The sequence below is a fragment of the Pelodiscus sinensis genome, chromosome 1 (genome assembly GCF_052426305.1).
Source record: "Pelodiscus sinensis isolate ZL-2025 chromosome 1, ASM5242630v1, whole genome shotgun sequence".
NCBI classification, from domain to species: domain Eukaryota; kingdom Metazoa; phylum Chordata; order Testudines; family Trionychidae; genus Pelodiscus; species Pelodiscus sinensis.
Window position 1 is genome coordinate 112,056,140 of NC_143052.1, and position 17,978 is coordinate 112,074,117.

Sequence of the window (17,978 nt, forward strand, 5' to 3'; positions counted from 1 at the left end):
TGGAAGGGTTGACTTATAAGGAAATATTAAATAAAAAAACCCACAACTAAATGTGTATAGTTTGGTTATATGCCTGATTAAGAACATACATGCTGGAGTGTCATTGAAAAGGGAAATAATTTAAGGGGTACGAGAGTGCCACTAAGAGAAAAAAATAATTTTAGATTGACTAGTAAGAGAGATCGGCTAATAGTGGGATGTATAAACCCAGGGAATAGCTTTGCTTGGAAAATGACAGGAGCGTTGTTGATTGTGATATTACAACTGGGCAAAGATCTTGCCCTGCAGGAAGAATCCTGTAGTGATTGGGGAAATGAACTAGATCATGTACCAGCTCTAGTTGTGGTGATTCTGTGCTAATTCCCCTAAGGCAGTGGGTCTGGTAGGATGAATTGGGTACTCTAGTCCTTTGGGGATTCCGAAACAAACCACTCTATGGATACGGGAAGGCCCAAAGGGTTCATTGCATTCTGGTCAGAACAGAACAGGTGTTTTTTTTCCCTCTCTGTCTGCATGTTAACGTGGGATATGCTGGTAATGCTGTAAAGCACCCCAGGGCCCTGTGTGAACACCTACCTCTCTGTAACTGTGGTATGAGTCTACTGGTAGGTAGCATGGGCTGAAGAATAATTCCCACTGGAGACAGTGGGGGTTGATCCACCCAGGAGCACTGCCGCAGAACATTGCTAAATAGCATTTCAGGAAAGAAAAGAAAATGCGGAGGCACTTACAATATGGCTGGTTTCACTGTACAATCTTTCAAGCCATTTATCAAAGCACCCGCAGGTCCTATTTCCAGGCAGGTGAAAAGGTAAAGCAATAGTGATTGAGGTGCAGGGCTTTTTCTGGGGATTAATGGTGGGCAAGGAAAAGTTGATGGCCTGAGGGCCAGCTGAAGGACCCTAGGTGATCATTAATCTTCAGGAAATGCCTTATACCTAAGTGATTGTTGCTGTTTATACCCTGAGAATGGAGGTGTTGAGCCTATGGGCATATGGGTTATTTCCAAGTGTGATAGTTTCCCTTGGTATGTTCAGGGCATCTGTGCTTTGTAGAACTGTCAGTGGGATGGGAATGTTGATGGATGATCCAAGCATTCAGCTTATAATGAAATCAAGCACATAAAAGTTTTTCCCCTGATGCCTTCCCCTCGGTGCCATATGTGTGCCTGGCACTTCACAGACTAATAAGAGGCTGTGGTACCTGCTCTGTGGAATTTACAGTCTGACTGGCTCGTACACTCACATAATTACAACATGCCAGAGATCAAGAGGGAAGGAACTGGAAGAGAGGATAAGAACTGTACACAATGGAAGGGGAATGCAGCTCATAGCTTCTTTGGCAGAGAGATTGTGTGTATTTGTGTTTCCCTCACTTGCTGTGCTTGCATTTTTAAGTCTCCTTCAAAGTCAGTCTGTGGCTGATTGGATATGTATCAGCCAGTGCCACCTTGTTGTCTGTGACTCTTACAATTTCATACATGGCCTTTTGTCCCAGGCAACCCCAAGTGTACTCAGCAGGATGGAGAAGCAAAGGCGCAGAGAGGAAGAGGAAGAGCGCCAAATCCTCCTGGCAGTGCAGAAGAAGGAGCAGGAACAGCTGCTAAAGGAGGAGAGGAAGAGGGAGATGGAGGAGAAGGTCAAAGCAGTGGAAGGTACCTGTCATTTTGTGTGACATGGAGGTGGGGACACTGAAAGGGCCCCGATGGGTTGTTAAACTTTATTTGAGAGAGATCTTTGGTGCTCCTCCCCCACCACAGATTCCTTCACATACTTGCAAGATGGAAACAGTGATTGTGTTACCTCAGAAGTGGGTTTGTCATTCTCTGGCCTCTGCTTATTTGGCCCCACCTGTATTCCCTTTTCCTTGCCCTTCTCTCTCCTTGTCCTCTTGTACCCCCTCCAACTGTGTCTTCCTCCTACCACTCTGGCTTCATCACCTCCCATAATTCTTCCTCCCTACTGTTATGCTCCACATGCAGTTCTCTGGTTGTCTTCTGTCTCCCCTCTCGGTGCTTGTGAGGTTCACAACCTGCCCAGTTGGGTTTTCACTGCCTCCCTGCTGCATTCGTTCCATTCTGCCTGAAGCACGTAGACCAAAACGCTACAAGTGGGACAGCCTGGCACCATCCCTTTTGGAGGTTTTTCCTCATACCTTTGGAGACAGGAATGGTGCCCATGGTGTCAGTGGCAGGGAGGTTGTTCAGAGACATTCATTCTCAGGGTTTTTTTTTCTCTTTATCTCCCTCAATTGTTGACAAACTCTAATGTAGCAGTAGATTTGCTTTAGTGTTTGGCACTTCTGGAACCCTGCTCATCTTTTACTATCTTCACTCCCTGTCTCTTTGGCCCTCTAAGAACAATTGGAAAAGAGGTGTGAAGGCTGCCCTCTCATAAGGCAGTGGTTCTCAATCTTGCCAGGCTACAGGTTGAAACTCTCTGTTCCGGCAACATCTATGGTTCAGCATGATTTTAGTTAGCTGGATGTCCACTGATCGTGGGTGTTGCCAAGTTTCCCACGGTCCTATAAAATTTGTCTACAGCCACCAGTCCTGGCTCTCAGTGTGTCCTGTGTATCTTTATGTACATAAATGTGTTCTAAGAGCCCAGTAAACAGTGGCAGTGTTGGTAATGCTGCTAGACAATATTGACCTCCCGCAGTAGAGCAAATTCTCTGGTTTGGCACCAGTCAGGTCCCAAGGGCGTTGTGCTTGTATCCCTTTCTGGGATCTGATTTGTCTTGTGCACTCCCAAGTTTCACCTTCCTTAAAAACATGCTTACAGAATCAAACGTAAAAATAGAAAAGTAGCCCAGCATGCACAGTTGCTGGAAAATGGCTTATTTTCTCCTTTTCAGTGTCATGCTTGAATCTGTTTTTCTCTTGTGAGCCTTGTCGGAAGCCCAAGCCCCAGGCAGTGGGGTTGAAGCATGCAACTTAGCTTTGTGGGGCCCACTGTGGCCTGGGGTCTGGGCAGTTGCCCTGCTTGCCACACTCCTAAAGCTGTCCCATGACCCCTCTGGGGATCACAACCCCCAGGTTGAGAAACACTGATCTAGATGAGTTGACTACCCCCGGGAAGGCCTCAGCGTACCCCCAGGAGTACCCTTGGCTGAGAGATGCTGTCACGGGACAGGCCTGAGGTACAGAGGCTATAGGAGGCAAATACATCAGAATCTTGTCGTCTTCTACCCTTCTCTGGGTGTTAACTAAGCTTACACCAAACCAGTGCACTTCCCAGTCTGAAACAAAACACCTGGGTAACCAATGTCTGATTGCAGACCAGGGGCAGCCTTCAAGTCCTTCCTGCCATCCCTGCTACTAACCTCTTAAACCTCAGCAATACAGCTGGTCCTCATAGGCCATTATAATGTCTGCAGTCTCTCTGAGCTACTCAAAAAGTCCCAGACTGGTAAGTTAAGTGAGAATTTGTCTGTCTGGAAACAGGATAGCAACAGTAACACTGCAAAGCAACTTGTGTTAGGGTGGAAAGGCAAGTGTGGAGCTCTTGTCTTCTCTGTTTCCCTGCTGCTGCTGTAACCGCCACGGGGTGGATTCACACCTGGGATTTCTGGATCTTAGTGTAGGAGCTCAAAGCCAGCTGGCTCGAGAGCTCCTTTGTTCTTATCTCAAACTGTAAGTGGTCTAAGTGCCACTACATGGGACAGTGAACCACACTAGGTGTGTGGGTTACACTGCCCTTTCTAGAGGGGTGACAGCATTTACTGGGTACAGCCCTTGGCTGTCAGACCCAACAGCCTCCTGAAACTGGCTGCTGAGCAGCCTCCTTTGTTTTTGTGCATGGTGTTCCTGATAAGAGGTAAGAGGGTCAAGCAGGTTTCTTTCTGTCCATGGCAGAACGAGCCAGGAGGCGGAAACTCCGGGAAGAACGGGCTTGGCTTCTGGCCCAGGGGAAGGAGCTTCCCCCAGAACTTTCCCATTTGGATCCCAGTTCTCCTACCAGAGAGGAAAGGAAAACCAAGGATCTGTGAGTACATAGCAGTGTGCACAGGATGCACGTGCATTTGTAGGCTTTCAGGATAGGGGGTAGGAGGAATATAGCCATTGTTAAAAGTAAATAAAGAGGGGTAATAGGGAGAGAGAGGAAAGGGATTGAGGAGGGAGAAATGTCTGAGGGGCACAGAGTGTGGTATATGCAAAATGGTATCTGCTTGAATGAGAGTGCCTAATGAGGCTGCGTGTGTGGGTTCTGCTGCAGAACTTTACTGGGGGCTGCACCAGGCATGGGGTGGAGGAACGACGAAGACAAGAGCGTATATATTCACCATTGCTCTTCCCATTTGCAGCTATGAACTGGATGATGAGTTCACCGCCATGTACAAAGGTCAGTCTCCTACTCTTGTCTGTCTCTTGGCAGGAGATAAAGATAAGTAAATGTCCGCTAGGGCGCACTAACAGTTTGTCTTCCTTTTGTTGCGGCCAGTTCTAGATGTGGTAAAGGCTCACAAGGACTCTTGGCCCTTCTTGGAACCGGTTGATGAATCATATGCCCCAAACTACTATCAGATCATTAAGGTAGGCAACATGGTCCAGCCTGCCCCCTCGTCTTGCATTTGACTCTTCAGGTGGGTAGAAAGCTATACGTTTAGTCAGGTCTTTGTAGTTCTTTGGCATGTGTTATGCAGGAGGTCAGACTAAATGTCCACAACCATCCCTTCTAGCTTCTGTAGCAGGGGTGGGTAATCATTTTTGACCGGGGACTTTCTGAAGTGGCCCCGGGCTGCACCAGTATGGGCGTGGACTCAGATGGAAGGGGCGGGGCCAGACACTTCTCTGCTTCCCCACCCTCAGACCCTGATTGGTCTTTGCCCCGCTCCAGAGAGAACTGAACAGCTGGCAGTTCCTTCCAGGTACCTGTGCCCCTGATAGTGGGAGGAGACTTAGCGTGCACCCCCCTGCTGCCCTCAGGTCAGCCAGGGCTTGGGGAGGGGAAGCACTGCAAGAAAGTGCTGCGCTTAGTCAGCCACCAGCTAAGCAGCAGCTGGTGGTTGACTTGAAATGCTGAGCCCCTTGCAGGGTGGGAGGAGACTTCACATGCTTCTCCCCCACCCCCAGGCCCTGATTGGCCTGGGGGTGGGGTGCAGCATCAGGGCCTCTGCGGGCTGGTTCAATTCACTTGACGGGCCAGGTCCGACCCATGGAGGCCATTTTTTCCCACCCATGCTCTGTAGGCAGCTAATAGCATCACCTTCTGGGCCTCGCTTATGTTCATTGTCATTGAAGGGAGATCTTGATGTGTTTCAGGCCCCCATGGACATCTCTAGCATGGAGAAGAAGCTGAATGGAGGTCAGTACTGCACCAAGGAGGAGTTTGTGGGTGACATGAAGACCATGTTCAGGAACTGCCTAAAATACAATGGTGAAGGCAGTGGTAAGAGCAATGAGAAAACCTGTTCCATCTATTGACAGCTTTTGAACAAAAACTCCTAGCCTCTCCCTAGTCATCCATAGCTGGCTCGTACTGGGCACCAGATGTCTTACTGGAGGGTGAAGGTGATTGCAGGGGCTAGTTAATCGATAATAAGCCCCAATTCAACAAGATGCATAAAGATGTGTGTAATAGTCAGTGCATTGACTTCAGTTGGGGCTACTCACATGCTTAAATATATGCAAGTGCATCTCGATAAATGGGGCCATAGCCATCCTGTCCATAGGACTGTTCAGGGTGGTTGACCTGGACCTCATGCTTTGGGGAGGGTCCTGTGCTTCAGGGGGGCAGTGGGGCCTGGGCAACGTGGGGACTGTCAGCAGTACTACCCTCCCCGGTATGCCCCACCTCGCTGGTTCCTGGCATTCCTTGGGAGAGGAGGAGGCAGAGGGTTAGGAGGAGGAGTGGAATGGGGGTAGGGCAGGACAGAGCAGGGGCAGAAGAAGCCAGGCTGAGAGCTTGGGAGAAAGGGTGAAGTTTGGGGCAGAGGAGAGTTTTGTTCTGGTCCCCACATTTCCTTAAGCCCTGATTGGGGCTTATTAACTGTACCAAGGGATCTAGTCGAGTCGGGCACAGAGTGCAGTAGGTGTAAAGAGAAGTGACCCTCCAGGAGTTTGGTCTCCTGTGTGTGTGTTCACTGAGGCCTTGTCTTTACTTACCACTTGGAAGGTCAAATTAATATTTGCAACTCCAGCTACGTTAACTGTGTAGCTGGAGTCAACGTACCTTAATTTGACCTCCCGCGCTGTCTCCACAGCGGGAGACTTCCCTTACTCCTCATGAATCGAATTGAGGAGTACTGGCGTCAACAGGAGCGCCTTCAGCATTTGATTTTAGCGGCTCTTTACTTAGACCCTCTAAATCGTACTCCAGAAGATCGACTGCCGCAGCATCGATTTTCTCGGAAAGTGAAGATGTGGCCTGAGTTATAGGTATAGTATCTGGATTAGAAGGATTTTATGAAGGACAGGAGTATGCTTAGTCCTCTGTGTCTTCAAAGTAAAACTAAGGAAGGACCACACAGTGCATGTAGCCTTTTGGAGGGGAATGTGTTTTAGTCACCTTTGACTGTTGCACCAGCAGCACGAGTTTGACTCTCATTTTGATGGGAGGCTCAGGTGATCATCAGGACTCTCCATTGCTATAGCAATTAAAATCAGGTACCACACTGAGGTGAACTGAGCAGATTTCCAGCAGGGATGTGAATAGTTAACCGGCAGGGAGCTGCTCCAGCCTGAAGGGGCCCCCCATGGGAGGAGGTTTTTCCATCCCAGTTTGGGCAGGGAGACTGGAACCCCCCTACCGATTTAAGGATTAACCAGTTAAATGTAAAGTTTATAACCAGTTAGGGATGTAAAATCCTGTTTAATGGGTTAGTTTCGAGCATGGCTCTGGCTCACCAGCCCCTGCCACTGTCATCCAGGATAGCCGTGGAAAGGAGAGTGTGGAGTTTAAATCCCTTGAGTATGGTCCTCAAGGGAATTCCAGCAGCACAGAGGAAGGAGATCTTTCTGTTTGCAGTAGTGACACCAGGCTGCACAGAAAACTCTGGAGTGTTCTAGAGGAAACAACTAGAATGTGATTTGCTTTGAGTCACTCTCTTGGTGCTGCTGGCGTGCCATTTTACTACTTGTGGACTCCACTGAAACCCAAGACACTACATCCCAGCAGAATTTTCCTACTGAAGCACTACACATGGAATGAGTTGATATCTGTGTAGCATGTTCTGTGCACAAGGATCAGAAAGTGCTTTCAAAACTGCAGAGAAAGAATTTTTTCCTCATTTTCTGTAATGTACGGCAAAACTTAATAACTAGGGCTCGACAAATGTACTCGCCCGCTCACCCGTGGCGAGTAGATTTTTTCAGCTGGCGAGTGCAGGGGCAGACTGGCCCGGTGAGCTGTTGAGATGGGCTGGCTGAAGCCCGCACTACGGGCGGCGTGGTTCCATCCGATCCGCCGGCCAGTGGAGGAGCACAGCGCCGCTGGGAAGGGGGAAGTGCGGAGATTCTTCCCACCGGGCTACCTGCGTGCAGCTCCAGTGCGAGGGGGTGGGGCGGGGTGCCAGGATGCTGGCATGACCTGGCCCCACTGATTTTAAAGGGCCACAGCAGCTCGGCTCTGGCCGTGTGTCCCTGGGAGCTGGCTGCGGCGCACAGCATAGCCAGGGCCCGCCCTGCTGGCTCCAGTGCTGCCACAGCCCCAGACCCCCTTTGTCTCCGCACCACCCATTCCCCACGCCTCCCCTGCACCCCGGACACCCTGCTCTCCCTCTTCCCTGCGACCCTTTGGCTCTGCGCCACCCTTACACCCCGCACCCTACTCCCCCCGATCCCTGCCCCACCAGCTCTGTGCTGCCCATTCCCTGCACTGCCCCTAGACCCTGATCCCTCTGCCCCTCCTGTTACCCGCGTCCCATTCTCTGTGCCTCCCTCGCACCCTGCTCCCCCCATTCCTGCTCCCCCAGCTCTGTGCTGCCCGTTTCCTGCATTGCCCCTAGACCCCAATCCCTCTTCCTCTCCCGTTCCCCGCGTCCCATTCCCCCTGCCTCCACCGCACTCTGCTACCCCCGATACCTGCATCCCTCTGGCTCTGTGCCTCCTGTTCCCCACGCCACCCCCGTACTCTCCCACTGTTCCCTGCACCCCTCTGGCTCTGTGCTGTCCCTGTACCCTGCTCCCCCTGTGGGTCGGGAGTGAAGGGTGTTTGCCCATAGGGAGGGGTTGGACAGGGCAGGGAAAAGGCTGCTGTGACCCAGCAGTGAGTGAAAGGGGGAGTTCACTTGAAGCGCCTTTGCCTTTATGGGAAAAAAATGAATGAAAATGCTATTTGTTATTTATAGGGCAAAAATGCCAGGACAAAAAAGAAAACAAACAAACAAAAACCACTGCAAAATGCAAACGTGTAAAAGACAACAACAAAGCGGGGGGGGGGGGGATGTTTTGCTTGGGGCAGCAAAAAACCTAGAGCTGGCCCCTGGGGAGGGGAAGGGGCTGGGCTAGGCTGTGGGGAGGGGAATGGAGGGGAAAAATATGGGGATGGGGCTTGTGCTGAGGGGAGGAGGTTAGGAGAAGAAGAAGAAGAAAGGGGAAGGCACCAAGGGACAGGGGTGCAGGAGGGACAAATCCCAGGGGGCCAAGTGGAGACAATGAGGAAAAGGGCAGGAAGGGAGGTGTCAGTGGGAGGGGGGACAGGGTGATGCTGGGAGAGGAGAGGGTAAGGGCACTGGGAGCTAGAGGGGGAAGGGGAGATGCTGGGAGAAGGCTTGAAAGAAGAGGTGGGCATGAGGAAGGCGGGGATGGAACAAGGCATCTGTGAGGGCACAGGGGCATGAGGGGGACGGGGGCAGAGGGTGGTGAGGGGGTGGGTATCAGGGAAAAAGAGAGCAAAGGGGGCAGGGCCAGTGAGGGAAGAGGAAGGCACCAGGAGGGTGCAGGTGCCAAGGGATTCTTGGGGTGAAGCAGAAGGGCAGACACCTGCAGGGGAGGGACTAGCACCAGAGGAGAGAGGCAGGGCAGGTGTGTAGAGGGAGGTGTTAGGAGAAGGGATGAGGAGGGGTAGCTCACACGATCAGAGTGGGGCTACTGAGGAGTGGGCACAGGGCGGAGAGAAGGGCTGGCGGAGGGGGGCAGGTCTCAGGAAGGCTGAGGGCAGTGAGAAGGGCAGGAGTCAGGACAGCAGAGGGTGAGGGGTTAGGGGGCAGCAGGCACCAGGGGAGCTGATGGAGCAAGGGGAGGAGACATGGCAGCAGAGAGAAAAGGTAGAGGTTTATAAGATATTTATTAATAACCTGGGTGATATTTATTAATAACTTATTAGTAATTACTGTTCTTATTCTTATTAGGAATTTATGCCATTAAAAAAACACTTGGGGGGGTGGCGGCAAGTCCCTTTTTTGTCTGGCGAGTAGGGTTTTCCATAATTTGTCAATCCCTGTTAATAACAGTCCAAGAATGTGAAGATAATAATCTGATTGTACTACTGTGGAATTCATTTGGGAAAACATAAGAATATCTCCAGAACGTGGAGGTTGACGATTATAGGATTGTTACTGACTGTTCAGATCCAGTATTTTAACTATAATTTAGCATTTCTAGCAACATAATTTCTCTTAAAACCATGCTGGGATGTTAGTTTGATATGGTCTCAAAATAAACTGCATCATGAAGGAGACCTGTACAAAGCCTTCAAAAGAGGAAATTGAGAGCTTAAATTCATACTTTGCTAGACACTAAAAATCATGGGCTACGTCTAGACTGCACGCCTTTTTCGACAGAAGCTTTTTCGATGGTATCTTTTGAAAAAGCCTCTGTTGAAAAAGAGCGTCTAGACTGCAACCACTTCTTTCGAAAAAGCGATCCACTTTTTCGAAAGAGAACACCCAGGCAGTCTGGATGCTCTCTTTCAAAGAAGCCCTGTTTGCATTCAAGAACACCTTTTTTTTTTTGAAAGAGCACTTTCGAAAAAAGGCGTTCTTCCTCGTAAAATGAGGAGGTTTACCGCTGTTGACAAAACCGCCATGTTCTGTCAATTTACTGTCGACAGAACACAGTGGTAGTCTAGATGCAGGTATAGTTTTTTTCTAAAAAAGGCCACTTTTTTCAGAAAAACCCTGTAGTCTAGACATACCCATGGACTGAACAGAGACACTAGGTTTATGGCTTATTTCAACAATCTGTATCCTACTAACCCCCTCTTTTTATCCTAAACTGCAGAGGTTTTAATGGGCCACTCTACCTTGAATGGCCCTCTAGAATATGTGCTAACCATTTATGCTAAAAAAATCTGTCCCAATTTGCACTGTTCTGTTTAGCTCCCTCTTCCACATCTTTGGAGGAGCTCTGTGTGGCTCAGAAGCTTGTCTCTGCCACCAACAAGAGTTGGCCCAAGAAAAGATATTACTTCACCCACTTTGGCTGTGTCTACACTGGCATCCCTTCCGGAAAAGGAATGCTAATGTAGCACTTTGGAATAGGCAAACCCGCGGGGGATTTAAATATCCCCCGCGGCATTTGCATTAACATGGCTGCCGCTTTTTTCCGGCTTGGAGATAAGCCGGAGAAAAGCGCCAGTCTAGACGTGATTCTCCGGAAAATAAACCCTTTTCCGGAGAATCTCTTATTCCTACTTGAAAGAAGAATAAGAGATTCTCTGGAAAAGGGTTTATTTTCCGGAGAATCACGTCTAGACAGGCGTTTTTCTCCAGCTTATCTCCAAGCCGGAAAAAAGCGGCAGCCATGTTAATGCAAATGCCGCGGGGGATATTTAAATCCCCCGCAGATTTGCCTATTCCAAAGTGCTACATTAGCATCCCTTTTCCGGAAGGGATGCCAGTGTAGACACAGCCTTTGTGTTTCTTGAAAAGCTCCAGCTCATGTACTGACCCATGCTATGTCTACACTATGCTGTTCTTCCGGAAAAAGCTATGCAAATTGCAAACTGCAAATTGCATAGCTTTTTCCGCTTCTTTTTTCAGAAGAGGCTTTCCCAACATTGGCCCATCTACACTGAGCCAAATGTCAGAAAAAAAACTCGTTTTTGGAACATCCATTTTTCCTCATAAAACAAGGTTTACAGGGATGCCAAAAAAGTGCGTCTGCTGTTCCAAAAAAAATTTCGGAAGAGCAGACGTGTTCCCTGGATGCGACACAGTTTTTCTGGAATACTGTAGTGTAGATGTAGCCCCAGAGTAGGCTGATCACAAACAGTCCTTCCTGTTTCCCCTTTCTGTTTAACTTCTCGTGAGAAGGCAGAACCTTTGAATAGGGACAATCTAACTGGCTGTACCTAATTAGCTTTCTCTGTTAAGGTCTGTCTCCCTGCCTCTCTTGTTTTGAACACAGAATACACCAAGATGGCATACAACTTGGAGAGATGCTTCCACCGGGCAATGATGAAGCACTTTCCTGGTGAAGACGGGGATACAGACGAGGAGTTCTGGATCAGAGTGGATGGGAAACGGGAGAAGAGGAGCCGTCGGAGTGGGCGCTCTAGCACGGGCAATGTTTGGACCCGGTCCAGAGACTCAGAGGGACCAAGCAGGAGACAGCAACACTTGGAGAATGGAGGGAAACCGCCACCATTCCGGGCTACTCCCCGGGCTCCTGCTTCCTCCTCGTCTTCCTCCTCTGCAGAAGATCCAAGTGGCAGCACAGTGCAGCCTCCTCGGGAGTCAGTCACTTCTAATGGCCAGGGCTTCCCTCGCCCATTGCATTATGGTGGAATGCCCAGCCAGGTGCCACACCCTGGCCAGATGGTAAGAAGGGCCCTCTAAAGTTTTTCACAGATTATAAATGCAGAGAATAAAATTGTGCCCTGTAAGTTCCTAGCAGAATTCCTACTTTATGATCAGAACCATAGTGATGGAACATGGGTTTTTATTTCTCTTTTCTTCCTCCTTTGTCCCGCCATAGTTTTCACTGTATCCTTTTTAATCTTCTTTGGTTCACTCCTCCATTCTTCCTTCCTGGTGTGATCTGTGCCAGACTTGAGAAAAGTCGCCTTGTCAATGGTAAATAAAACACTTTTCCTTGGTGACTGGTGAGACTTAACGTCATCCATGCTACAGATTTTAAGTTGAAACATTTTAATTCTTAGAGTTGCAAAGACGATACAATTTTGTCTTCCTGAGTCTGCAGATGGACATCTCGGTTGCCTCTCTTGCTAGCCATAGCTTCCTAAGTAAAAGCCAAATAAAATGAACAAGATTGCTGCCTGGAACTCTGCCCTAGGGGCTCACATGAGAGATGGAGCTACCGAGCATCCTGATAGGAATCCCAGCAGAGTCCCCTTTCCCAATTAATCCAGGCTCTGTCAGCATCTGGGAATTAGCTGGGAAGGTTCGGGGGGACGGACAACTTTCTGATCTGTTTATTGTTAGCCTTGAGCTAGTTAGGTGTCTGGCAGTTATATTAAGGTCTTGTCTGTGGGCGTCATAGCTGGGAGATTGCTTCTGGATCCCTGTGCAAAGTAAGGGTGTGAATGGTTAACCAGTAAGCCCCATTGACAGGTGAGGCTTACTGGTTACAGTTAACTGATGGGGGGCTGGAGCAGCTCCCTGCCACTGTGGGCAGGGGGCTGCTCTAGCCTTGTGGGGTCTGCTGTGGGCAGAGAGCATTCAGCCCAGCTGGAGCAGCCTACATCCATGGCAGGTCTAGCCCAGGTGCAGTGCGGGCAGTGACACTGCAGTGGCACAGCTCACCCTCATTTAACTGGTTAAACTTAATGCTTAATTGGTTAACTAATTAAACAGGATTTTACATTCTTAGTGCAAAGGAGTAACTTTGTAGCAAGTGAGCCATATTACTGTACACAGCAAAGACTTACAGAAGCTTTTGTTTTTCTTTCCAGCGGCCTGCAGTGCCAGGAACATTTGGCCCTCTGCGGGGATCAGATCCAGCTAAATTGTATGGATCACCACGAGTACCAGAACCCCACCCTGGAGACCCTGTTCAGCAGCACCAGCACTTTGCCATGCAGGTAAGAACCTGGCTCTGAAATTCACACGCACAGCGTCCTAGCCTCTTATTGTGGATCAGAGAACTGAGAGCCGGGATCTGCCCTTCAGCACCCGTGGGGTTTGATTCAGGGATTGCAGTTTCCACCTCACTGCATTCATTGGTTACAAATGGCAACCTCTGCTTGGGGAGGGATTTGTTCCATGCTGTGAGTCACTGATTCTTTCCTGTCTCTTCCTATTACTCTTTGTAGCTTTTCATGTGCCAGTCACTAGTGACTCTTTCACTGAACCTGGCTCTTTTCTCTCCCTCCCGCAGTCTACACTTGGATTAAATGACCCCCGAGGACACAGATTGGCTGCACCAGAGAAGCAGGTGTGTGCAGGGCCGACACATGTCTCTGCACTAGGACCACGGCCTGGATCCTTGCAGCTTGGGCGGATGAGTGGCCCTTCCCCAGATGCTAGTATGTACCCACCAGTACAGTTCCAGCAAGGATTCATTCCTCCGCGGCACAATGGACCTCCTGTGAGACCCCCTGAGAGCTCAGAGGTCCCCCCGGGCCATATGTACAGACCATATAAATATCTAAATCGAGCGCATCCTGCTGCATGGAATGGTAGCCACAGTGCAACGAACCAGACCTCCTTGGGTCCAGATGAGAAGCCCCCCCTGAACACAGGACCTTCTTTGCAGTCTCGGGCTCTTAGTCACATGATGGACCCTCGAGCAGTAAGACCACCTCTGCCTCCCAGCCAGTGGACTGAGCAATCAAATTTCCTACCTCATGGGGTCCCTGCCTCAGGATATATCAGACCACCTGGCAAAGCCACCGGTCAGAGAATGCAGCAGCCTCCAGCCACTGTGTTTGGGGGACCCCCTCAAGTCCAGAGAGGATGCCAGGGTGGGGATTCCATGATGGACAGTCCAGAGATGATTGCCATCCAGCAGCTGTCCTCTCGCGTGTGCCCACCGGGTGTGCCTTACCACCCCCGTCAGCCACCTCCCCCGCATCTGCCTGGCCCCTTCCCACAGCTGGCCCATGTGGCATCAGCAAACGTGCAGCCCCCAAAACCGGTCTTGGGGAATGGCAACTCTCAGGACGCCAGTCAGACAGTGGAGCCAGAAAGCAACCGAGGTAATTTTAATGCACGCTGTTGGGCTGAAAAGACCAGCAGTCACTGCCAGAGTTGTTTAACTTTTCCTGTCCATTTTTCTTTCCACGCTCCTCCTCGGTCTTCCCTCCTCCTGCAATCCTCTACTCATCACCCTACAGTTTCACTCATTTCTGATAGGCTGCCCGTCTCCTTGGTCAATAGGTTTTGTTGTTACAGGAAAATTTCACTCTCTCTCTAAACCAAGCAGCTCAAGCCACTCTTTTCACCTACCCCAAATTAAAATAAGATGGAAGGGGTAGTCACATGTAATTATAATTTAGTATTTATGCGTCTAGTACTGACAGCAGCTGTCTTGCTTGCAAGGTGATGTCATTTTGAGACAGTCAGTATTGGAACCTCATGCAGAAACTAAGCTAGATCCCAAACAACTTACACTGGCTTAATACATTTTGATACATAGTAAAACATGTTAAATATTGGTTATACCTGCTGCAAAGGATCCAGTTATACTTAATTGTTTTTCTGTCTGATTGAGTGATAGATGAGAAATGCAAGAAATCACTAAAATCTAAAACCCTCAAACTCTTCTTAGAGCATATACAATTTGGGTGGGTTTTTTGTTTGTTTGTTTGTTTACTAAATTTTAGTTGAAATGAAACAGCAAGAACCTCCTGGGTTTTGGATTACAGATATTTTTATATATTATTCTTTAAAGATAGGATCTTATCATCCTTTTTCTACATCACCATGAACTATGGAGCCCTGATGCTGGTGGGTATTACTACAGGACTAATAATAATAGTACATAACATTTCAAGAGTTCGCAAGGAATTTATGTAAAATTTCTTTTCCCCAAAGAGTTAGAATTGATTTTAATTTGCAGGGCATTGGGGTGAATCTTCAGGGCATGATTGGGAAAACTCACTTACTGCATCTGGAGCACTAGTAGCTGTGTTGGTGGTCTCTCACCATTGACAATGTGCTGGCTGGTGACCAACACTGAACATTTACGCCACCGAACTGCAAGCTGGCTAGTGACAAGTAACAGAAAACAGTCGCCGTCACACGACAGCTGCATGAATAAATTGTTAAATATAAAAGCTTCAGATGGTAGCTGAGTTAGTGTGTACAGGATAAACTTAAAAAACAACAAATAGTCTGGTAGTACTTTAAAGACTATCAGACTATTTGTTGTTAAATATAGTTGTTCCCGAGGTGAGGTGCAGTGACTTGGGGCAGACGAGGGCTGACAACAGCAGGAATGGACGTCCGGGTTTGAATGGGAAGGAAAGAGGGGGGCTGATGTTCTCCCTGCAGAATCTAGATCCTGGGGACGTTTGGTGCATGTGGTTCAAGTGGCGGGAATGACTAACTGGCAAGTGGGCTTTAGGAGAGGAAAATGTCCACGTTGTGTAATGGAACATAGTTGCAATTTAAAAAAAAAAAATTCTTTCCACTACCCCTTTTGCAGTGGAGCCCCCTCCTGGAGTAGAAGAGAAGGCCCAGTGCATCAGTATTCCAGAAGGGACGTACCCCAAACTACTACCTCACTCCAACCCTTCCCTGCAGATGGAATGCACCAGGCGGAGCTTGGCACCGGAGGGAGAGGGGGAAGACTCTGGAGCTAAGAATGACCCCAAGGCAATGCAGAGCAAGAATGCCTGGCCGGCACAGAGCGCCTACACTGGCCCAGCGGGCCAGGCATGCATGAGGGACCTTGTGACCGCACCTGAGAGAGGGCCTGGGCCTGAAAATGGAGCTGTAGGTGAAGGGCCCTCCAGTGGCAATGAGGGGAAAGGACTGGCTGTTAACATCTTGGAGAAGCCCCTCTGTCCCGGGGGGAAGACTTTGTCGGAGGTGGCTGTGCCTTGTATGGCACAGAACACCGGTACTCCTGGTGTGGATGGAAGCGCAGTGGGCGGGGCTCCGAGCCAGTTTCACCCTCTCTACATGCCTGGTTTGGAGTATCCGAATTCAGCCACACGTTACCATATCAATCCAGGACTGCAGGGGTTCGGCCCTATGATGGGAGGGAAGCCTGCCTCCGTGTCCCATCCACAGCATTTCCCCCCTCGGGGTTTTCAGCACAGTGACACTCATCCTGGTGTCTTTCCTCGGTATCGCCCCCCTCAGGGGGTGCCATACCCCTATCAGCCACAGCCTCCACCTACCTACCACCATTACCAGCGGCCTCCATACTACACCTGTCCACAAGGCTACTCCGACTGGCAAAGGCCTCTTCATCCCCAGGCCAACCCTGGTGGGCATCCGCCTGCTCACCCACCTCTAGCCAGGCCTTCTTTCTCAGACAGAGGGAATATGGGTAGCCTGCAGGGCTGTGAGGCATTCAGCACTGCCCTGGCGTCCCCAAACCGAATGGACGTGGCAAGCGCCAAAGAGGTTCCTCCAGGCGATGGGCAGGATCCAGGGCCTGAAGATGAGAAGTCAGATGAATCCCAAGAGAGGCCAGAGAGTCCCAAAGAGTTTCTTGATTTGGACAACCATAATGCAGCCACCAAGAGGCAGAGCTCAGTGGCTGCAGGGGAGTTCCTCTATGGGGCTCTCCCCCCACCTCTGAGTTCTGGAATCGGATTTGGTCCATCCGCTTTCCCTCCCCATGGGGTGATGCTGCAGACGGGGTCTCCTTATGCATCTCGGCATCCGGCCAGTCATTTCCAGCCCAGGACCTATGGATCACCAGTGAACCCTCACCTATCTCGTCATCCAGCCACCAGCCAAGCCAATGGCCTCACTCAGGAGGGACCACTGTACCGCTGCCGGGAAGAGAACATGGGTCACTTTCAGGCCTTGCTGATGGAGCAGAGAGGCAGCGGAGGTGGCATGGGGGGGCCCCAGGACATGTACAGACCTCCAGGGTAAGACTGTTTTCCACAAGAAGGGATAGAAATAGGGGGAGGTGGTGAGTGGGGGGGTACACTTGGAAAGGTCTGGATTTGGAATCCAAGGTGCTGGTAGGAAGACTAAATGACAAACTAGTTCTGCTGTTCTAGGTCCGATGTCGGCAAAACTTGAGAGAATTTCGTGGCAACCTTTTAAAGGGCATAATAATAGAAATAAGAGACCCACCAGGCTGTGTAGTCCATCCCTGTAACAATGCTCCATCTTGCCAATCAGAATATTTCTATTGCTTTGAGTCTTATGAGCTATGAGGGAAGTCTCCATAATGAGGTTGGAAGCTAGCTTCCTCTTGTTAACCCCAGACTTTTTTCAGACTGTCTCCTTTTTCTTTCCTTCCCATCTCAAACTTCCCCACAGAAAACCAATCCTCCCAGCCATTTCACTTGCTGCTTTTTATTCCAGTGTAGAAAATAGCGCTGCTTAAAAAATTGGCCTCCCACCCAAAGATAAATGCATGCAACAAAGCACCCTTGCTTTTGACTAACCCTCAACTGAGGGTTGGGGCCATGACCTGGTTTGGGGGAATCCAGAGAGAGGACTGGGTCTAGATTGAGTGTAATTAGAATGCATGTTTGTATGGTATCTGTACATACCATATGGATGAGATTTATTCTTGGTGTCTTTGTGCTAAAACTGTCCTTCCGTTCAATTTGGTTCCAGAATGCAAATACACCAGCCCCATGCACCCTTCCCGAAGGTGCCTCCAGCAACCACGTCCCGGGAGGAGCTGCCACCACAAAAACCATCAGCATTGCCTCTGGATCAAGTAAGAGCCAGCAAAGAGCAGAGTTTGGAGGAGAACTTTGCTCTTTTCACTAATTAAAGAAGTGAAATATTTGGAAATGGGCTGGGGGAGAAGGAGGGAAATGGAACAGAGCTTGTATATGAGAAGACAAGACTGCCCCGATATTCATAGCTGAATCCCCGACTGTAGATTGTACCTCAGTCAACACCTGTCCCGTCGCTAGTGCTGACGTTTTTGTACTGTGTAAGTGATGGAGTCTTTTCTTTATAAAATTCCTTGTTTAAGCAAATAA

General features: G+C 49.5%; 1 protein-coding gene across 2 annotated transcripts in view; it reads left to right on the forward strand.

Annotated features, from left to right (window-relative positions):
- The window catches only part of CECR2 (CECR2 histone acetyl-lysine reader), a 153,075-nt gene that overhangs the window by 127,218 nt on the left and 7,879 nt on the right, over positions 1-17,978 (forward strand). The window contains exons 9-18 of one of the 2 annotated variants that reach the window (XM_075896771.2): positions 1,498-1,654; positions 3,857-3,986; positions 4,306-4,343; positions 4,443-4,534; positions 5,264-5,306; positions 11,291-11,703; positions 12,798-12,926; positions 13,223-14,042; positions 15,494-16,898; positions 17,602-17,707. In XM_075896771.2, coding sequence (XP_075752886.2) covers positions 1,498-1,654; positions 3,857-3,986; positions 4,306-4,343; positions 4,443-4,534; positions 5,264-5,306; positions 11,291-11,703; positions 12,798-12,926; positions 13,223-14,042; positions 15,494-16,898; positions 17,602-17,707 — 3,333 coding nt within the window. Of the gene's footprint in view, positions 1-1,497; positions 1,655-3,856; positions 3,987-4,305; positions 4,344-4,442; positions 4,535-5,263; positions 5,391-11,290; positions 11,704-12,797; positions 12,927-13,222; positions 14,043-15,493; positions 16,899-17,601; positions 17,708-17,978 lie in introns of both variants that reach the window. The other variant, XM_075896768.2, reaches the window with a different exon arrangement.